The sequence below is a fragment of the Streptopelia decaocto genome (genome assembly GCF_964273445.1).
Source record: "Streptopelia decaocto genome assembly, chromosome: 5".
NCBI classification, from domain to species: Eukaryota; Metazoa; Chordata; class Aves; order Columbiformes; family Columbidae; genus Streptopelia; species Streptopelia decaocto.
The window spans coordinates 62,007,085-62,027,448 of record NC_138659.1 but is presented as its reverse complement, the minus strand read 5'-3'; the positions used below and the strand labels follow the sequence as shown (position 1 = coordinate 62,027,448).

The window sequence follows — 20,364 nt, the reverse complement described above, 5'->3', positions numbered from 1 at the left end:
TTAGAGGTAAAGCTTAATTGCACACACTTCAGAGAATGTGATTAAATTCGATCTGTTTAAATTTAAAAAAAAAAGGCAGACAGGAGAGCTTCACAAAAAATATTTTTAATATGCTTTACCAGAACTTTGCACTTTTCCAGTTACATAGAAAAAAAAAAGACAATTTTGGTACATGGGGGCTAAAACCAACCAGTGTTCACCCCTGAAACAGATGAATTTCTTATGACCCAACTCCCATTTTCTTGGGCTCTTTAAAACAAAGAAACAGCTGTTTTTTCTTCCCAAAGCACAGTATTTCTTCAGCAGCAACAGAAATGGGATCACAGCAGCTTAACTTGACCCTTCTATAAAGCTTAGTATAAACCAGTGATTTATGATGACAACACTGTCCTTGAAAGAGAAAAGCAGCAGTCAGACATCAATGCAAACATGGAATGATTAGGTCATAAACATATGGCACTTAAAAAGGTAGCTTATTTGAAGGCACCACCACAGCAGAGTGGCCAGTTGTTCTACTATATGCCCAAAGAAATAAGTTTTCTTCCTGAAATTTATAAAACTATTTTAAAAAAAAATGATTTGTACCCAAAACGTGCTTTTAAAAAAATATGAACTGTGCTAAGCAACTCTTAAAATTTTGGTGTATATATATGTGTATACAAATATACATACACACACCAAAAACACGTGTGTTTGTATATATGTAGATATCTATTTTTCCCTTTAAACTTTAAGGCTGCAGGAGTTGGTTCTCACATTCAGTAGCTTTCTAGTTTAAGACGACCTCCGTCTCCTTCACTCACAAAGCGCTTTCTGCCTCTGTAAGAAAGCAGAAAGTACATTTTCAGTAAGTTCAAAGTAGCATTGCTTGGTTTTTTTCTTATCCATCACAATGAAGAATCTTCTCTTGGTCTTGAGAGCCAAATCTAAGCTGTGTAACTTCAGTAAAATTAGCTGATTTCTTGATCATTGATAAATGGCTTAAAATCTCACATCTAGGTTTCTTTGTAAGGAGCTTTTAAAAATTTGCATTGTCAAGTGCTTTCTACTTCGCTCACATTTTAATGTTCACATTTGCAAAAGGTTTGAAAGCCTAGGAATGGTGTTTTTCTACCCAAAACTAAAGTACATAAGCCAAAAATGTCTCTTCAGTGTATTAATGGTAACTGAAATGTAGTCAAGCTTTTGTTGCAGTGACTTTCAACCTCTCACATCCCAAGCCTGCAAAATACTTGATACCAAGATACACCCAAACTCACTTTCAAAGTCCACAAATAGAGGCTGGTTTTGATAACATTTCAAAATCTGAGTTCACCACAAGCTGTCAAGAGGGTTTAACAAGCCCAACAAAGCACCCAAACTGGAAAAGATCTGTCTAACAAATAGTATTCCCAATGCATAAAATGGCGAATAATAGTTTCAACAAAGTATATTAAAATTTACATGTATTCCCCACAGGAAATGAAACTTGCGAATCGTATTGTGACCAATAAGGAGAGAACAGATTAGCTACAGTTCAAAGAGCATAATTTATGCTGTGAATAAGTAAACAATAACAAAACAAAAAGTACTATACAAACCACCTGGCAGATACAAAGGGATCAGGTGTGTAGAGCTTATTCCACACAAGTGTCCTGCTCCTTTGGACATAAACATTAGAATTGGTTGTCTTATCTTACTCTATTATGCAGTTTGGTATGTTTAAACAATTTTAAGGGTTTTTTTTCCTTTTTTTTTTTTTTTTTTTCCCCACTGTCACCTACATGGATCATTGTGACCCCTGAACCTTCCTTCTCAGTACTCCCTGATCTCTACCAAGCAAATCTGCAAAAGAGAGTAAGGCCAAACTGCATGCTCTGGAGAGGTGTACTCACTTTCCTCAAGTATTTATCCCAGCCTCCATATAACAGGTTTCACATCAGCACAGCTTCTTAATAAACTTTTTACCAGTCCAACCCCTCTATTTCTCCATGCTCCATAGTTTATAGTTCCAGTCTGTAATACTTTGGTCATAAAATCCTGATTTCAGTTACCTACAATGGAGACAAAAACCACCTATCTACAATAAAATAAGTACCTTGAAGGACACAGGTCTCTGAGTGGTTTGGAGATTATTCCAGCTCGAAAGCATTCCTCTACAAACCGCTCAAGCACAGAATAGGAGTGTGGCACATCCAGGTTAATATCTGGGATTTCACAGTAAACTCGTTCATAGCCCTGCAATGTAAAAATTTTACCAATATATCTGGTTATTCTATGCTTTTATTACATTTTTTTAAATACCCTTTTGCACCTGCAGGATTTCCTTTTCAATATAGTTTCACATATACTATGGACAGTTTCAACAAACCTAAAGGAGAGCCGCTGCAAGTCAGTGGAAAAACACAGTATAATACCAAACAATACCACAGCGTTACACACCTACTTCTACATAAAAACACCAGCTGAACTTTTAACTTCTTTAGAAGCCATTTGTAATTAAGTGGGTTCTTATTCTACTTCAATTATGAAGAACTACAGGATAAAAAGGAAAATCAAGTTTAAGAAAAATGAAGCTATACTGCAGTATTTACAATTATTAACCATTTAGTTGCATAAAAGCAGTTGGAAATTTTTGACTGAAGACAGAAATATTCTGTACCTCACAGTTCTGCTCAGAATTTGTACTTCTTCCAGTACATGAGAAGTATTGTAGCTACCTCAGTGACAGATTATTTGTATGAAATACAGAATGACTATGGAGAATTTAAAAGAGTCAGCAGTAGACTACAAATGATACTTAAAGGTAAAAACTATACAAATTTTGGAAGACCTTACATGAAATTCTCCGAATGCCACACTTACTCTTTTCATTTGGTCCATAGTAATGACAGAAGACCTCCAGAGAGATTTCAATAAATCCAGCATCATTTTAAAGGTCTTTTCTCCAGTTGACTCCAAAACCATCACAACAGCCTAAAAAGAAATCATACAAGTGGTTCAAGTACATGTTGTATAAGCATAAGGTGCCAAAAGGAGACCACGATTATGCATCTTCTGGAGAAGACAAGTCCATTTGTTACAGGCACTCACAATTTCAGTACCTTATTTGAAAAGAAAAACTGATTAAAATTATTTGGATAAAGATAAAAGGTACAACAAACCAGAAAGAACTAGAGAGAGTGAAAAGCATTGCTTTTCTGGCTCTGGTTTGAGAGTTATGTGCTATATCCACATGGTTGCTGCAGTACAGATGGCAGTTCATTAATTTTGTGAAATTAATTTTGTATCTACGATTTTTTTTATCTGTGATTTTAGAAACACCTAGAAGTTTAAAATCCACAAATCTCCACAACCCCCATCAACTAAAAGGCTTCTGTTTTTCTATCGTGAAGGGATTTTCTAAAAGGAGTCAGTTTACTGAAAAGAAAATTTTGTGGATTGTGGGTGCTCAGCTTTATGGTGAACAACCATTTCCCAGTTTGGCAGACAAAAGAGTACATGGGGGAACAGTCTCCCAGATCCAGCAGAGATTATCTTTCTCTCATGTAGTCTGGTTCTGAAATATCGCAGAGCTTTTACAAACATACTAGAGATGGAACAATTCGACCCTGAAAAGGAACTCTGCAACTTTACAAAAATAGGTAACACCCATTAGAATACTCAGATATCTGAAATGAAAAGGCAATAAAACACCAAAACAAAGCATGGCTTTTTGCTGATATTCCTCAGCAGAAAACAAATGGAGCTCTTCTTTTTCAGTAATCAATCCAAATTCAGCTGTTTACCCAATAAACAAAAATTAATTCTGGATCTTGTGGAGTTAGCAGCAGCTTACTTGTTGCACAATGTGCACACAAATGAGCACATAAACCATTAACTTTACATGAAACAATTTAGTTATTCAAATAACATCAGAACTTGCAATCTGAGCGTCAGATCCCAGTTATATTATTTGCATGCCCACATCAAAACAAAACCAAACCTGTTGATATTACTGACAATTATTAAAGGGACTCTGATTTCTCCTTACTTCATATACAAGTTCATGATGAAAATGGGGTACTTCCAGTTCCTGAAGGCAGCGTTCAGCTTCCAGTACATCTCCGGAAAGCAAATACTCTTTCAGCAACATATCGATCTATTGAATTTTAAAACAAACAAAAAGCCCAACACTAATTAGATATAAAATTTAAAAGTTATCAACTATTTTGATAATCTGCAATTAGCCCAGCAGTTAGTTCCTGAAACTCGCTGCTAGTGTTTTTATCAATGTAATTAAATTGAGACGTAACCAGTGACCTGAAACAGCGTCAGCCAAATGACTATCCATAGTGTTAATACAGACACACAAGCACCAAAAACATAGTTTTAGATGTGTTATCACCATAAAAGGTTAATATGAATACGATTAATAGAACAGTTTGGGTTGGAAGGGACTTTCAAAGGTAACCTAGTCCAACCCCCCTGCAATGAGCTGGGACATCTTCAACCAGATCAAGTTGCTTGGAGCCCCGTCCAGCCTGGCCTTGAATGTCTCCAGGGATGGGGCACCTACCACCTCTACATGATGTACAACTGTTTTTAAAAAATACTTTGTATAAATGAAAAAAAAAAACCCAAAACAATCAAAAAAGGCAAAACACTCAAGACATCATTTTGCTACAGGATATATGTATCTCTCAGCACCATGCCAAACAAGATAAGCTTAGACAAACTAAACACTTGAGAGAAAAGTTTTGTAGAAGTCAGCTACCTCTTTGACAAGGTGTTTCACAGACTGCTGGCCACCTCCTGACCCCCATACGTTGTCTATACGCTTTCCACCCTTTGTCATGCTCAGCAACACAGTAGCTCGGTCCAGTGCAGCTCTAGAAAGCAAAGTTTGTGTTTCAAAGAGTTATTACAAAACTTCATTAAAAGGTATCTGTGACTTCCCCCACTGCCATTCATTTTTGGACAAAGCAACCAGGTCCCTGGGAAGAGGTCAAGGTTAGCAACTCCATGGGAACATGTGTATCAAGAAGCCAGTAAGCTACCCCCCCACATCTCTTTCTGCCACCTTCACACTTCTAGTTATACCATGCTAAGGACAGCTAACAATCCTGTGATGGCAGCAGATCTGAATCATCAGTGCAGAATCTGAAACATCCTCACGAGAAAGAATTTAGTATGTTCTTATGCATTGTATCCAGGCTCCTCCAAGAATGCAGCTTGGCATGTGTATCTTAAACAAAAGAGGGTTGAGTTGTTTCCACACTGAAGAACAGCTTTTCTACTGAAATACTCTCTTCTGTTTGGGTCTAAAAAGATTACGAAAACTGGAGAATTTAAGCCAAAACAGCACTTCAGAAGGCAAATATGTAGCTGAAAAAAGATGGTGTGAACTAGGGAAGTTTGTCAGTTCATTGAGGAAAGAATGAAAAAGGAAATAAGGTGAAAAAAAAAAATCTCAGATCCAGTTAAGCACCATCCAGCTAAAGAAGGAACAGTTTTTCCAACCCTCATACTGGGGCTAGCCAATACCAATAACTCTGTTCACCAAGATTAAACGAGCAGAACAGACTGGCCAAGAAATAGCAAAGGCAGCAAAGCATCCCAGATGTGCAGTAAGGAGGCTACAATCCTTCAAATCACAGGGGACATTTCTAGAACTGACAGATAATTTTCACCATTTGAATGCCCAAGTCAGGCAGCTAAGCGTTTCCCTTCCTTCTGAAAGTGCCCAGCTATGATTGTTACAAATGAAGCTTTAGAAGCTGCAAGATTTCAGCACTTCCACATCAAGCCTGAAACATATGCTTTCGCGGGGGAAAGTAATAAAACACAGCTAGTTATTAAAATGTCCCTCTTTGTCAGAGATTGCTGCTTCAAACTTCTCACCCTGACATGGAAAACAATTATGCTTCGTGATGAATAAAGCATTACAGAGAAAATCTGGGAAAGCACTGCACGAGCTTCAAACCTTTATAAGGCAAAACAGTTAATCCTTTCTGTATTTCACAACATATTTACAGCAGCTGTCCTGATGCTATATTTACCCAGTAATCACCTTAAAGCTTTTTCTAAAGACAAAACCTTCTCTAATCACTTCCTGTTTCAGCTCCCTTTTTTTTTTTTTACCCTCAACCATAAGCTGGACAACAAACCCGACAAACTGAACTCAAATGTATTTATACATTTTCAGGCACTTTCAATATTTCTCCTGTGACTGGAGTAATTCTAGATGATGTTGTTGTTGTTGCAGACTTCGTAGGCTTCTTTTTTATCATATTAAATTAAAAAAAAATAAGAAGTTATAGAGAACCACATGATTTTTTCTGAAATCATAAATTCCTGATCATTATTGGCTTTGGCATTTGGAAAACTGTAGCTATACAGAGAAAACAATAAAGTTACCGAGCTTGGATGCAATCCACAGTGCCTTTGTAGCCATCTATGTAGGTACTGCTTAAAATCCCATCTCCAACAGCTCTAGCAATAAATTGGCCCACCAACTGAAACAGAACAAAAGAATTTTTAATTAAATGTTGAATTTCAAAGTAGTTCTAAGTAGACTACTGTAGCGTGCTTGGTTTTCAGATTCTATTTAAATGAGGCATCTCAAAGTAAAAACACAGCCTGGGAAATTGGTAGGGGATTACAGACAGCAAGATAATTCATACATATCTTTCAAGATATAGAGTCTGTTTCAGCTTACTTGATCAATTTTAGCCACAAATTAAAAGAAAACCTTTTGACTACTAGCATAAATCTTTACAAACATACCTGTGGTGCCCTGGGAGAATCCAACACCAATTCAGGTAGCTCTTTAAGCAGTCTATCAAAGGACTTTTCCACATCGGTTTTGCTTACTACTGTCCCGCAAAGGTCAGAGATAAGTTTCGATGTCATTTCCCTGTGACTAGCCTTCCCCTCTAATGCCAAGGAAACAGCCAACACTGGCACACTGTATTTCATTTCGCCAAGGTTTAAATCCTTCAGCATCTCCTAAATAAGATTTGGAAAACAAAACAGATTAAGATTTCATAATTTTGTTATATATTATATTACAAATATATTTTTATATATATGCTTATTTTTATATATTTACATATATGCTTCTGCTCATGTAATAACTATAACTACTTAGGTATCCTTCTTGCACATGTCTTGCCAACATCTCTATACACACATTTATAGCTAGCAGTTGGGATTCCTTCGTTTGCTACAGGTTTCCCCCCGACAATAAAAAAGTAAAAAGACATGTGACATACCGAAACTTCGTTAGTATCTCCATGTTCAAAATACTCCTGTATGATTGGTGTTAAAGTTTTTTCAAATGCTCTTTCATCCAGAGGCAAAACTACTGTTTCATAGACACAGTTCTCCTGTTTTAAAAGACAACAAAAGCATATAATCTTTTTACAAAAGTCCTGCCCCTTCTCACATCTCATGCAGGGCTAATAGTGTCAAAATACATACTGGACTCAGCTCTGGGGTCCCCAACATAAGAGGGACATGGACCTGTTGGAACAAGTCCAGAGGAGGATGATCAGAGGGCTGGAGTGCCTCTCCTGTGAGGACAGGCTGGGAGAGTTTGGGTTGTTCAGCCTGAAGAAGGCTGAGACCTTATAGCAGCCTCCCAGTACCTAAAGGGGCCCTACAAGAAAGCTGGAGAGAGACTTTATACAAGGGCACATAGCAATAGTACAAAGGGTAAGGGCTTTAAACTGTGCAGATTTAGATTAGATATAAGGAAGAAATTCTTCACCACAAGGGTGGTGAGGCTCTGGAACAGGCTGCCCAGAGAAGCTGTGGATGCCCCATCCTTGAAAGTGTTCAAGGCCAGGCTGGATGGGGCTTTAAGCAACCTGGTCTAGTGGAAGGTGTCCCATGGCAGTGGGGTTGGAACTAGATGACCTTTAAGGTTCTTTCTAACCCAAACCATTCTATGATTCTATCTTCGAAATCCTTAATGCTTTAGTCTTGGTAGTCAGTGTTCTGCCAGAAAACATCAGATCGTCTCTACAGTCGAAGTGTGGACAAGCTGGCTAAATGTCATGCTTCTTATATTTTGGATTTACTGTTAGCTGAATTCAACTGAAAGACTAAATTTACTGTTAAACAATGGTGAACGCTCCGAACTGTTCCTAGGATTCTGCTGACACCACACGAAAACAGCCCAACTGCCTGTGCACTGAAGGCAAAGCGACAGAAGCCCCTGGCCCAGACCAGCAGTCAGTTGTGCCACAGCACCAGATTTAGATTTCAGCACCTTTCCCTGCAAGTGGCACTTCAGTCCCCAACACCCAGCCTGCCTGTTTTCCCTCTTCCTTAACGACTGCGTGACCAGGCAGGTGATAGCATGTACAAATCAAAGAAAAGGCATTTTCAGAATATTTGTGAGCAAAGGCATTCCATAAAGGGAAAAAAGAATCACAGAGCAACTGCCTCCTGTATAACCAGGTCCTGCAGAGTTCCAGCATGGCCAGATCTCATCGCTGTAATTCAGTTCCCTATTTATTCCTCACAGACTACAGACGTAACATTCAAAGCAATATTACAGATCACAGAAATCTGAAAAAATAAGTTTTCCAGCTAATGGCTACTGGAAATAAGCTTTCCATTATAAAGAAGTATAGCAGAAGTCCAAAAGCCTATCCTTCCATCACATTAGTTTACAACTTTGGAAAAGCTAAGCATACAGAAGTTCCACAGATTATTCATTCTTCATTAAAATTGTCTTTTATGCACTCGTGAGCTTTATTTTTTAACAGCTATCTCTGCCCATGTGAAGTGCTGAATTGCAAGAAAAAAAATGATACTGGATGAAGGTTTTGATATTCCCACATACCATCCTCTCAGCAGCTATCGGTGCAGCAAACAGCCTCTGCTCAAAGGACACTGCCGTCACTCTGCTTAAGTTATACAGAATTTACTTACAGTCTCACAATTGTATTGATTTCAGAGACTTTAGTAATTTTTATTCGTAACCAGTGTTTCCTTTCCTCAGTGATTTAATGTTATAAAGCACCCTTTGCGCAATGATATTTATATCCCCCCACCCCGATAATACATAATACATAATATATAATAAGGTGCAATCTTCCACAACATATTCTAAATGTAGACAAAATATCCAGGCTATGAACTTTGCACTAGTTTGATGTGTTTATACCAAGTAGACACACGACATTGTGAGGGCTGGGAACACATGAAAGAGAAAAATCCATGAAGTCACAGACTGAACTCCCAACTTGATAAAGTCTGTGTTGCATTTTTAACATGGTGCCTGTTTGCAATACAGAGCAGCACTGCAACATTCACCTCCACGGGAACCAGCAGTGAGGAACATGCCTGTGAAAAGGCACAGAAAGAGGGCCTGTGTGGTAAGATTTGTGAGTATTTGGCTGTGACACTTTAACACCAGTTATCTTTTAACTAGCCAATAAACCATTCTTCAACATAAAAATGAACATTTAGTACAGCCAGGCTGACATTCACATAACTCACAAGGTCAAACTTCCATTAATATAAGTATCACGGCAATTGAAATCAATAAAGGAAATCAAAGCCAATGCTGCAAAGAAATTATTTGCCTACCTGGTCATCATCATAATTAGGGTCTTTAATGTCTACTTCTTCCACATCATACACTTGACCTGGTGTTCCCCAAACTCCTTTACCACCTGCTCCACCTGGCAAAATATGGGACAGTTTACAAAGAATACTTCTGGGTTCAACTCAACATTTGTTCACTTAAGAGTGATGGATCACTGTGCCCATCTCCTGACTCTAACACGACACACTGAAAAGCACGTATTCGTATGACATGTTCCCACTTCAGCAACTGGTCTTTTCAATCACTTTTCAGTAAGATACTAGAAATAGTATGAAACTGCAGAAGAATTACTGAAGGTTGAAATTGTACTTTCAAATATAACCAGGCTGTAAGTTTGCATTAATAACAGTCCTGTAAACCACCAACAGTTCAAATTTGTGTATTAAATTTGCTAAGAAAAGCTACTTAAAGACAAAAGTTAATTGGCAATACATATATAACATTTTCTGATAAGAATGCCACTTACTATCTAACATAAAGAACCAAATGCCTCCTCAGAGATTGCAGTTTATGAAAATTATTCCCAGTGGAAAAAAAAAAAAAAAAATGTTTTGGACAGAATCTTTATGTGCTACTCTCTTCACTAAGCTACACCAACCTTTCTTTGGCAGACCTCTTCCCTTTCCAGACCGGGATCGCCTGTCCAGGAGTTTCCCCTTTGGGCTCGTTGGTACAGCTCCAATCTTCAGTGTCTCTCCGTTGTCACTAACAGAGTCTCCTCTCCCAGAATCTCTAGAAGAATTTTTCCTCAATCGTCTCTTTGCTTTAGCATTTATTTTGGCTTCAGTAATTGAAGTTGCGGGAATCCAATTTCCATTGATTTCAGTCTTTCGTTCCTCAGACCCACCATTTTCTTCATCACCGGAAAATGGAGCGTCACTTAGATTCTCAAGCTCTTAAAAAGGAGACAGAGAAAAAAAAAAACCTGTTACAGTTTTAAACAGTTTTATGTTAGAATACCCAAACATATTGCATTTTAAAAGGATTACGACATTAAACAGAACTCTTATTTCCAAAAGTGCTAAGGCAATGGTGGTGTTTTTAAAATATGTCTACACACTACAGCAATAAGGAGTTCCTTATTCCCCAGCACAAACTATCCACAGTTTAAACAGAGCATATGTCAAGTGCTGGAAAGTGAATGAATAAACCATTTATAAACAGGTAAACCACAGAAGACCCCACCCTTGTTAAACAAAAACTACCAGAACTCCTCAGTGCATAAGATCCAAGTGCCTAGTTCTCACTCCACCCACTCATCTCATGATTTAGAAACAGACAAAACTGCCAACACGGTAAATTCCGTAAGAACTCACTAATGTTAACAGACTAGTCACACCAAAGTGAAATTAATTTCCTAAATCATCAACCAACATACCCCTCATGCAAGGAATTTCAAGCACAGCTTGCCAGCTGGAAAAGCAATGATTTAGACTCACAAGAACACAAAACCATCACTACTTTTATTTTTTGTTCTTGAAGTTATGGGGAAAAAAAATGCTGTTTAGTACAAAGCCTTGGGAGTTCGGTAACAAAGGCTCATAGAATAAATGAAGTCTTTTGAAACAGTGTGATCTTTCTTTTTCCCCTATGGATTGCCCCTCACTGTAGCTTCTGTCAAGACTGTTTCTAAAATGGCCATGGTTTATTCCCCAGCACAATCACATATAATAGGTAACTAGCTTTGTTTCATACTCAACAAATAACTCCCTCACAACTTAAGGATCTGTAAGTGTCTCAGAGCACTGAGAAGTGCAACAGTTTCACTCTTCTGGGAACTTAATGGACATTTAAAACTGGATATAAAGTCTTTTATTTCACAAAGTTAGGATATCTCCCACCTGAGCTGTATGGTTCAGCAGAATGTCTTACTGAGAGCATCATAGGCGGAAGCCGTTTAAAGTTCTTCTTCCCCTTCTTAAACATCAAGATTTAAAAAAAGCACCTGGGGACAACTTTACATTCCAGTTAATACCCTGAGAGCCCTCGCAAACTGAAACACACACATGGAAAGGTAACAGCCTTGGCTCTGTTCCATAGCCCTTCTTTTCTTGAGGATTTAGTAGAGTCTTAAAGATCCAGCCTATAGCCCCAACCCTAAGAAGCACAATGACGAGGCACACAGAAGCTGCTGCTTTTCCAGCTGTGCCAAGCCTGCTTTACAGAAAAGTTCACTGCCATAAGCCCAGAATATGACCAGTATTTTAAATTTGTATTTGAACTTAGCTGAATGTATTACTTCACCATTCCAATACACTCTAATTAGCAACATCATTTGGCAATACTTCTCAGAACTGTATTTTTTCAATTCAAAACAGGTTCATGAAAAGTTGTTTTGAAAGTGAAGTCCGCTAATAAAATATTTCCAGCCTCAAAGTATTTAACCGTATCAAAGAGGATATCACACTACAAAACTAATAAAGTTTGATGCAACTGCCTCCTTCATGATCAAAGAAATAACATTCAGACACTAGTGTTCACAGATGTGAATGCTATAGCTGAACAATAATGCAGCCACTCCAGTCTAAGCTTCATCTTTCCACTCATTACTCCCACAAAAGCATTCCTTTTATGCTTCCAGCAAGCGAAAAAAGAAAAGCATGCATCATGTCCAGGAAAAGATTCCCCACAACAAACTTTCTCAGCTTGTCTCACATTTTAATAAAACAATGAGAGATTTGCATAAAGCTAGCAGCAGGGGAAAAAAAGCAAAACCAAACAGAACAGGTTTCCTTCCTCTCACTCCCCAGGGAGGCCACATCGGCACAACAAGCACATCTCAGACAAGTGAACTTAAATTCTTCCCATTAATTTCTCCAGTTCAGACCTGCAATCTGGCTGTCCAAGAACTATGCTCTTCAATGACCATTTACTTCTGTCTCTATCTCCAAAGAAAATGGCCAACAATTAACACAAGTCAGTCCAGAATCTGGCAACTAAGGATAAAAAGGGAGGCTACAGTCCAACCTCCTTACACAAGCCTGATCCCAGGTTCCAGACTAAAGGAAATCCTCCACAGGAAACATCCTACCCATAAGACAATATTTCTCAATGCATTTTTTAATATTTTTTTATATGACACTATCAACCTCTTTCTCCATAATGCTATAACCAACTGCCCTTACACTACTAGTTTCCCAGTTAGGCTGAAAAAACAGGTTAAACAGATGTACTAGTTTTCAACAATTTCTAAATTATTTTTTTTTAAAGTACACATAAAATGATACAAATATTCCTTTCAGCTCCTCAATTTTACATTATATAACATATAGATATATAAGCAATAACAAGGTTCTATAAAATTTAAGACTACGCTTATTACATATTAAAAAGTTCTCCAAATTTATCTTACTATTCTGCTATTAAGCCCAGCAGGTACACTTAAAATCTGTGCTTTTATGGTGCTACCTTAATTAACAAAGCCTTCAGCAAATACTTACCTACACACAAATTTCATTTGACCAAACCAGGTCAATTTAGATATCCACCAGTATCACACCTACTATCCAAATATAATTCTAAAATGCTGTGAAGCAATGTATCTTCTACACCAAACTAATTCTGGTTTAAAATAAGAGGTCATATGGAGCATGTTGCCACTTCAACTGCATTACATGCTACCTTAACAGAGATAAGATTTTTTCTGAAAAGTATTTAAAAGCTACAAAAACTCTTTGGTATACAAAGGTCAGTGCAGATCATCACAACCTTTGGAATACAGAGAATAACTTGAAACTGTGTTAACTTGACTAAGCATCATAATACACCTTGTGATATGGACAAAACAGTCAATTTCAGCACAGTCTCTAACACTTATTTGGTAAATTTTTCCCATGCCAGCTCACTTCCAGTCAAGCCTTTCATAATTTCTTTCCTCTAATTTTAAGCTAAACATATACAGAATTTGTACATTTTATGTTTTACTTTTGAGCTTATTAATTTCTTTGCACCAGCCCTACTGAAGTCAGTTGCTGAGTCCAGAGTCAGTATTATTTAGTAAGTTAAAGAAATGTTAACTTCATGATTTTAACACATTTTGAAATAAATGTAATCAAACAGGCTACTATGATATATAACTGAAAGAACTATTCTTTAAATTTCTGGTGAAGATTTTATTTTTTAACCAGTACTGTTAAAAAATGAACAGATAACATAATTTTTCTACAGAGAACACTTGAGGTCAGCTAAGCAACTGTAAGTAAAACAATACTGATTACTCACCTGTTGGGGTAATATAAATGTGCTCCTTTTCTATTTCCATAGTTGCTTAACAGAACTGACCGTGAAATGTAGAGTCTTAATGTTTTCCCTCCAAGACCTAAACAGAAAGGGAGAAGCTTAGGGGAAGAAAAGCACTAGACCAAATCTTAAAAGAGGTAAAAAGCTGCAAAGGCTCCACTCACAAAATACAACGCTTTTTTATTTTTTTTAAGTTGTAATTAACTATCAGTAACCACTGAGAAGTTCCTGGGAAGGTAAATGGTGTAATGTGAGACAGCACCACCCTCAAACACATCTAAGCCTCAATGTCTTAGCAGCCGTCGGTCCTGTTGCTTATAAAGGAGACATAAGGATAAAAGCCGTTATTTTAAGGGTAAAAGCCCTGTGTGTGCAGCTTTTTATAGTTGATAAAAGCCATCTCTATCAACTTAGACTATCATATTCTGCAAAGTGCTTATCTATTTGAACATACAATATCAATGTTACAATTGCATCCACAGGAGAAATATTCTTCAGGTGAACTACACTGATAAAATGGTACCAATTTATCGAGTTCAGGCCAGCCCTTAGAAAACAAGCTGGTTTTTGTTCCTTCTGTTGAGAACATTATGTTTTACTGTATGTGTACATACAGCTGTCAAGCTTTCACATCTGTGCTTCTGCACCCTTCAAACACTCCTTACAACCACCATTCAATCTGCAAGGAGTAAAGTCCAACACTTCTCTTTTTCTGTTACTCTCTCTTTCTCCCTCTTCCTGACAGCTGCTATAATAAAAACAACCGCATGCCACTGTGAAGGACATGGCATCATCCACCTCTCCTTTATGTACACAAAAAAAGTCAGCAGCTCCAGAATGTCACATACACTTTTTAATTTGCAAGATATTCACAAATCACTCTATAGTGCTGTGAATATTACTGGTATTTGTGTCCACCCCATAAGACTCTAGTGGCTCTTTTTACCCCTTTCTCATCCTTTTCTGCCCTGAAAACAGCTTACCGTTGAGTGGCAAGATTGTGACACCAAACAGCACTCCCTTCCCCTTTTTTTCTCCTTCCTTGTTTTCCCTTCTTAAGCCCACTTGCCTACCACAAACGTATTAACTCCCAATGATTCATCACAGACCGTTGGCAATAAAGAAACTCTGGTTTAGGGCACACCATCAAGCTGTCATGATCTTGCATTTCCTAATGTCACCGCAAGCAGTTAACAGCTTTGTGTAACAAGAAGTCCTCCCTGCCTCGCATCATTTTTTTTAAGTTACCTCAATCAATCATCCAGGAGTTCTCAAGTGTTCCCAGCTACTGTTTGTTGACAGATTTTTTTTTTGGTACAGATCTCAGTCTAATCTGAGCAATCTACCCTGTCAGAACAGTTTTATTCTTCCTAGTGTAATGTTCCATCAGTTGTTCACCTCTTTGAAAAAGAAGACAAAGGACAAAACCTGTATTAAATAACAATAATGTGTTACATAATTTGTAATCAAGTCCTAACATTCAAATGGAGAAATATATTTTTCCCATATACGGCCCTAGTTGAGATTCTCCATCTATAGCATGTAATAGATAACAATGCAATGTTCATATGCTGTCTTTTTGAGATGCAGCATCCTGTTTTGTTTGTAACAAGGATGAGGGAATAACTGAGCTTTACAATTCATGTTGTCATACTGATCAGAAGACATAATCTCAATTTAGCAATGCACCCTCTTGTGAACCCAAGCCAATAGGTCTGCTGGGACTTCAGGATGCTGGTATTTATCACCATTATCAAAAAAATCATTTTATATTTTGCAGAGCTATACCACACAGTACTACAAATCAACTACAGAACACAATTTGAAAACCCGCTTTAATAACATCAGAATAAATAACCTCAAATTGTTATATTAGAAGAGATAATACAGGAACAAAATTGAGATAATTTAAGTATCTGCAGAACAAGAACACCACAAAGAGATTTTAAGATTACTCAGCAATACAAACAGTACTTTTGAAGTAGTTCAGCTGACAAGGGTATTTTCTAAGTCACTGGAAACCACAAGCAAAATATACTCAGCTACATACAGACATTGTACCCACCACCACTGCAGGTACTTCATCTAAATAAGCAATTTTACCCCAGGAGGTGAATACCAGCACACCAACATTTAGGAACAACACATGCTGCCCAACAAAGCTTCCAAAACTTCTCAAGACCTTACACCTATACAAAACATCCCTGAAGAGCTTCCACACAGCTTACAGGATTTTTGTCCTCCCCCTAAGCCAACACTCCTCACCACTAAGGCTTTCGGGACCTGCAAATGCCACCCGCTATTCTGCAAAGACATGCAAAACCAGCCAGGTAAGCCCTAGGTACTCCTACGACGCTGTGGTGCGGAGGAGACGATCGGCGGAGCCAGGCGGCCCTCAGGGAAGGCGGGAGCGGGGCTGAGGCCCGGCGGGAGCGGCTGCCCCGGCCCCGCCGCCACACGCCCGCACGGCTCAGGCCCGGCAGCCGTTGATCCAGCCCGGCTGCGGCCGAGGAGCACCCGCGCCTCACGGGACGCGCCCTCAGCAACGCTGCACGGCCAAAGGCGCCGAACCGGTGCTCGCTGGGCAGCCAAGCCCGCCTGCCACCGGCGAGCAACCGGAGGCGACGGGGCTGCGAGAGCGGGGCGGGCTACCTGGCCAGGGGGTCAGTCGGGGGGAGCAGCTCCTCACGGCGCCAAGCGCCCCGCAGCGCTCGCCCCGCGGCCTGGCCGCCCCCACACACCCAGCAGAGCCGCCCGGGCCGGGCCGCGTCCCCTCTCCCCGCCCGCGGGACCGTTACCGGCGGCCCCGCCGCTCCCGCCGCTCGGCCCCGCCCCCTCGGCCGCGCGCGCCCCGGCCTGCTTGTTTTTGTTTTCTTCCCCCCAGCGACACGGCAGCCAGCGACGCCGCGGATTGGCTGGCTCCCGCCCGCCGTCGCAGCCAATCGGCGTGCGGGGATGCCGGTGGGTGGGGACAGTGGGGTTGTTCAGCCCTCAAGAAAAAAAACAGGAGAAGAGAGGGGGAGGGTGAAACCATCTCGAAGGTGTCGGCGGGGGGGGGTGGGGGAGTGGGAAGGAACCATTCGTGGGGAGGGGGGCCCCGCAGCGCTCGGCGGTGCCCGGTTGCTGGGCGGCTGCTGGCGCGGCCCGGCCCGGCTGTGACCCGCGGCCAGCGCAGCCTTCCCGGGCGGAGGTGGAGGAAATGCCTCGGTGCGTGAGGGAGGCAGAGAGACTCCTCCCTGTAGCGCTGCGTGCTTGGCTCCCTCATGCTCAAGCCCGGTCCTGCAGGCCCTCCGGGCTGGTGGTGAAAATAAAGCTGTTTTTTGCTGTGTAGGTGCATGAAGAAGTGTCCCTGGGGGCTGTCACACACACACCAGGCCAACAACACGCATTTCCCCATCTAACATAACCCAGCCTACTTGCCAAAGCACATGGTGCCATCATCTGACTCATTAACATCAAGGGGCATCATTAGTGTCGAGCAGCAACACCTTGGGCAGGTTTTAGGCGAGATCTGGAACAACAGAGCCCAGGATGTGGAAAATCGGCTGCACCCAGGGACCCCGTGAGGGGATGGAGGGCGTTTGGGGGCCCAGTGACAGAGCAGCAGTGGGAAGAGGAGAGCCCCGCATCCCCGGACCCACGGGCAGCGCAGGAACCGCGGCAGCTGTGCTGGGCTCCTCTTCAACGCTGTGTCCTCCTCCTTTAGTCAGAAACTTTTTTTTTTTTTTTTTTTAAGCAAAACCATCAGAAAAACAATTTATTATCCTGTATTTGTGTTGCTCTCAGCTAACTTGGGTTTCAGACTTTTTGCTGCCTCTTGGCACCTTCTTCAGCGTTGGGTGTTGGAGGAGAGGGGTTGAGGCAGAAGGACGGGGAAACACAACTGCCTGGGAGCTGGCAGACAGAATCCCTACTGGTCAGGACACCCAACAGATATAAAGGTGCTGCAGCTGCCTTCTCCACTGCTCAAACCCTTAACACGCTGCGCCTTCAGGGTTGACAGCTAACCCATGCCTATCCATCCACTACCCTCCAAACTTTCTACCTTCTTTTAGTTTACATTTACCCTGTTTATTCTACATGCGCTGCCTGAGGCCAGACACCTAATTAGAGATGGTAGTCTCCCTTCACTGTCTTGTATTTTACCTCCATTCACAATCTTCTCCTAAACACTCAGCTAACCCTTTGTTTTCTCTCTGTAATTTGTGACTCTGGAGACCCCAAGCAATTGCAGTCCATGCTCTGAGAGAAGAAAATACAGATCCCTTCTGCTTTAATACATTTGCATCGCAGGATTTTTCAGCTGCCAGTGAAAGAATCCTCAGTTAACAGATTATGACTTGTCTTTTGTAGCAGTTTTACATACATTTTCAGTATCATTCTACTCCAAATCAGTGTACTTTTGACTGCAATAAGAGCCAAACTTTCCTGGTGTAAGAGCCTCTAAATTCATTTACTGGCCAAGCTCTGCATGAATCATCAACACTGGGTTCAAGAATTAAAACAACAGTGATCTCTTAAAAGACTGTGCAACATGATTGCTGCATTTCTAATGATAAATACTTTCCCCATCAGACAAATGACAGAAAATCTTTCTTGTTCATGAAGACACTAAGTTGCAGACATTTTCAAGTCAGGACAGTTCAACATGCTCACACAAGACTTTTTTTCACATGCAACCTGGAGGCAGCCTCAAAAGATGTTGTTTCCCCATCAATCAAAAACTGTTTTCTGGGTTGTGCTGACTAGCATCTACCAAGCAAACCACTACAGTGTCATCAGTGACATTTGGAAAATAAATCCTAGCTAATAATATAGATCATGGAGCAGGTTCCCATGCAAATGGGCTTTAAAAAGATTTTGCAAGGAGGAGGAAGGAGGCAGAGAAACTGAAACAGTAACCAGAACCTGCACAAGAGAAGATGCCACAAAATACCACACCAGTGCATCATGCCAGTTACACGTTTTAAAGCACCGTGGAAAATCGCTAGAGGATTTTCTGGTAAAATATAGGACTGGATCACTTTCAAGAGGCCCAAAAGCTGTCTCAGTAATCAAAAGATGAAAACCCCTAAGCCATCCAGCACACCTCCAGATAAGAAAATAGTGTGTTTTTTCCTTCTTCTGCTGAATGTCTCTATTAGCAGCTGGCTTATCAATCACTGAAAATCTTCTCTAGATTTGACTGCTTGGACTTTCTGATTTTTTAAACACCGTGACCTGAAAAAAAGGGCTGAACGCACACGAAAGATTATTTGTATTTTTCCATTGCATCAACCGGTCTGCTAACAGATACTGCCTCTTCTTGCCTTTCTAACCTCAAAAACGCCTGTCGCATTTACAAGACAGCTGATCGCATGCGAACCTCTGAGCTGCGGAGACCCGCTTGCTCCCTCCCCCCGCCACATTGATAGCAAACATACCACCAAAACCCCCATCAAAAGAGCAGGATTCCTCCTCCCATAGAAAACAAAACAAAACAAAAGACCCTCTTTGCATCGTTTCTGGCCCCTCCGCAGCCCCACACAACCTGTGCGGGCTCCGCGCCCGCCCCCCGGCCCCCCGGTACCTGCGCCCGCCCGCGCCCCGCGGGACCCGCCGGAGCTCCCGGCCCCTCTGCGCTGCCAGCCCGGGCACCACCGACCACCTGGAGCAAAAGGCTTCGCAGGGAGGCGAGCAGGGCGCTTTCTAGCCGTCTTCCTTTCCTTCCAGCCTGCTGGGTTGTTTTCAAACTCTCCCCTCCCTTTCTCACACGCTGGCCAAGCCCTCCCGTAACACCCAGGGGAGGGATCCATTGGCTGAGGTTCCCCAAAACGCGTGGAACAGCCCTTCCCCCGGCCCATGGCTGGAACACAATGGGCACCGCGTGTCCCCGGCTTGCTGCCGGCCTTCGCTTTTCATCAGGGTTTATGTGAGCTGCAGCTGGGGTGACTCACGTAGGTGACCCGACCTCCAGCACCAGACAGAGCTGTGAAAAGCAGAGAGTTGTGTTGGGTTAGAAATACCACATTTTTGTTCCGCTCCGCACTGCGGATTTTTCAAAGTTTCGCTTTCTGCTTGAAATTTTTTTGAGAGGCAGCATCTGTGCTCCTGACACCTCAGCAGTTCTGTTTGATTACAATCGAGTCTGTTACTGTGGCACTTGGAATATGAATTTCCACACATAATGCAGAGAGCAAAAGTGTATCTTTATCTGCAAAATCAATCTGCTCTGTTCAGTTGCCTGTCTCTTGGCCTTCTGCTTTCTTTTCCTTCACCCTACTTTTATTTTTGCGTCTTCTGCAAAGGTGCCTTCATAAAATGAACTGCCAGCACAGCAGTCCCCTTCCTCATCCGGCAGCGTCAGCTTTAGGTTGAAAGGATACTGAAACACGCCTTCTCTTTTTTTGATGCTCAGTAATTAGAGTTGCTTTTGAACATCCTCCTGCAGGTCTGTCCGTGAGCTGGGAACAGGGCTATGCTGCAGACCTGGGAACGGGGCTGTGCTGCAGACCTGGGCACCCTTGGGAGCTGGGGGAGGATTGGCTCACATTTGCCTGTGG

At 41.1% G+C, this 20,364-nt stretch overlaps 1 protein-coding gene across 6 annotated transcripts; it reads right to left on the bottom strand.

Moving 5' to 3' along the window:
- Nucleotides 1-89: 89 nt before the first annotated feature.
- Nucleotides 90-19,531, bottom strand: PDCD4 (programmed cell death 4). 6 transcript variants are annotated; one of them, XM_082053532.1, is made up of 13 exons: nucleotides 16,475-16,612; nucleotides 15,071-15,222; nucleotides 13,805-13,901; nucleotides 10,182-10,478; nucleotides 9,565-9,659; nucleotides 7,236-7,349; nucleotides 6,748-6,969; nucleotides 6,379-6,476; nucleotides 4,736-4,850; nucleotides 4,013-4,120; nucleotides 2,845-2,955; nucleotides 2,078-2,217; nucleotides 90-819 (listed from the first exon to the last, which is right to left on the bottom strand). In XM_082053532.1, exons 3-13 carry the CDS (start codon nucleotides 13,842-13,844, stop codon nucleotides 759-761), a joined length of 1,401 nt encoding a protein of 466 aa, XP_081909658.1. In that variant the 5' UTR covers nucleotides 13,845-13,901; nucleotides 15,071-15,222; nucleotides 16,475-16,612; the 3' UTR covers nucleotides 90-758. The 6 variants fall into 6 exon arrangements, with proteins under 6 accessions (XP_081909658.1, XP_081909661.1, XP_081909662.1 ...); XM_082053535.1 differs by lacking the exons at nucleotides 15,071-15,222; nucleotides 16,475-16,612 and adding an exon at nucleotides 13,987-14,145 and having other exon boundaries at nucleotides 90-390; nucleotides 757-819; XM_082053536.1 differs by lacking the exons at nucleotides 15,071-15,222; nucleotides 16,475-16,612 and adding an exon at nucleotides 13,987-14,145 and having other exon boundaries at nucleotides 90-385; nucleotides 757-819.
- Nucleotides 19,532-20,364: the final 833 nt, after the last annotated feature.

Bases quoted from the DNA above. Each gene is read 5' to 3' on its own strand.
- PDCD4 (XM_082053534.1), bottom strand. From the start codon at position 13,844: ATGGAAATAGAAAAGGAGCACATTTATATTACCCCAACAG. The intron at 6,970-7,235 runs GTATGTCACATG...AATCTTATTTAG, and splicing joins GAGATACTAACGAAGTTTCG to GAGATGCTGAAGGATTTAAA. The intron at 2,956-4,012 runs GTAAGGAGAAAT...ATTTCTTTTTAG, and splicing joins ATCATGAACTTGTATATGAA to GCTGTTGTGATGGTTTTGGA.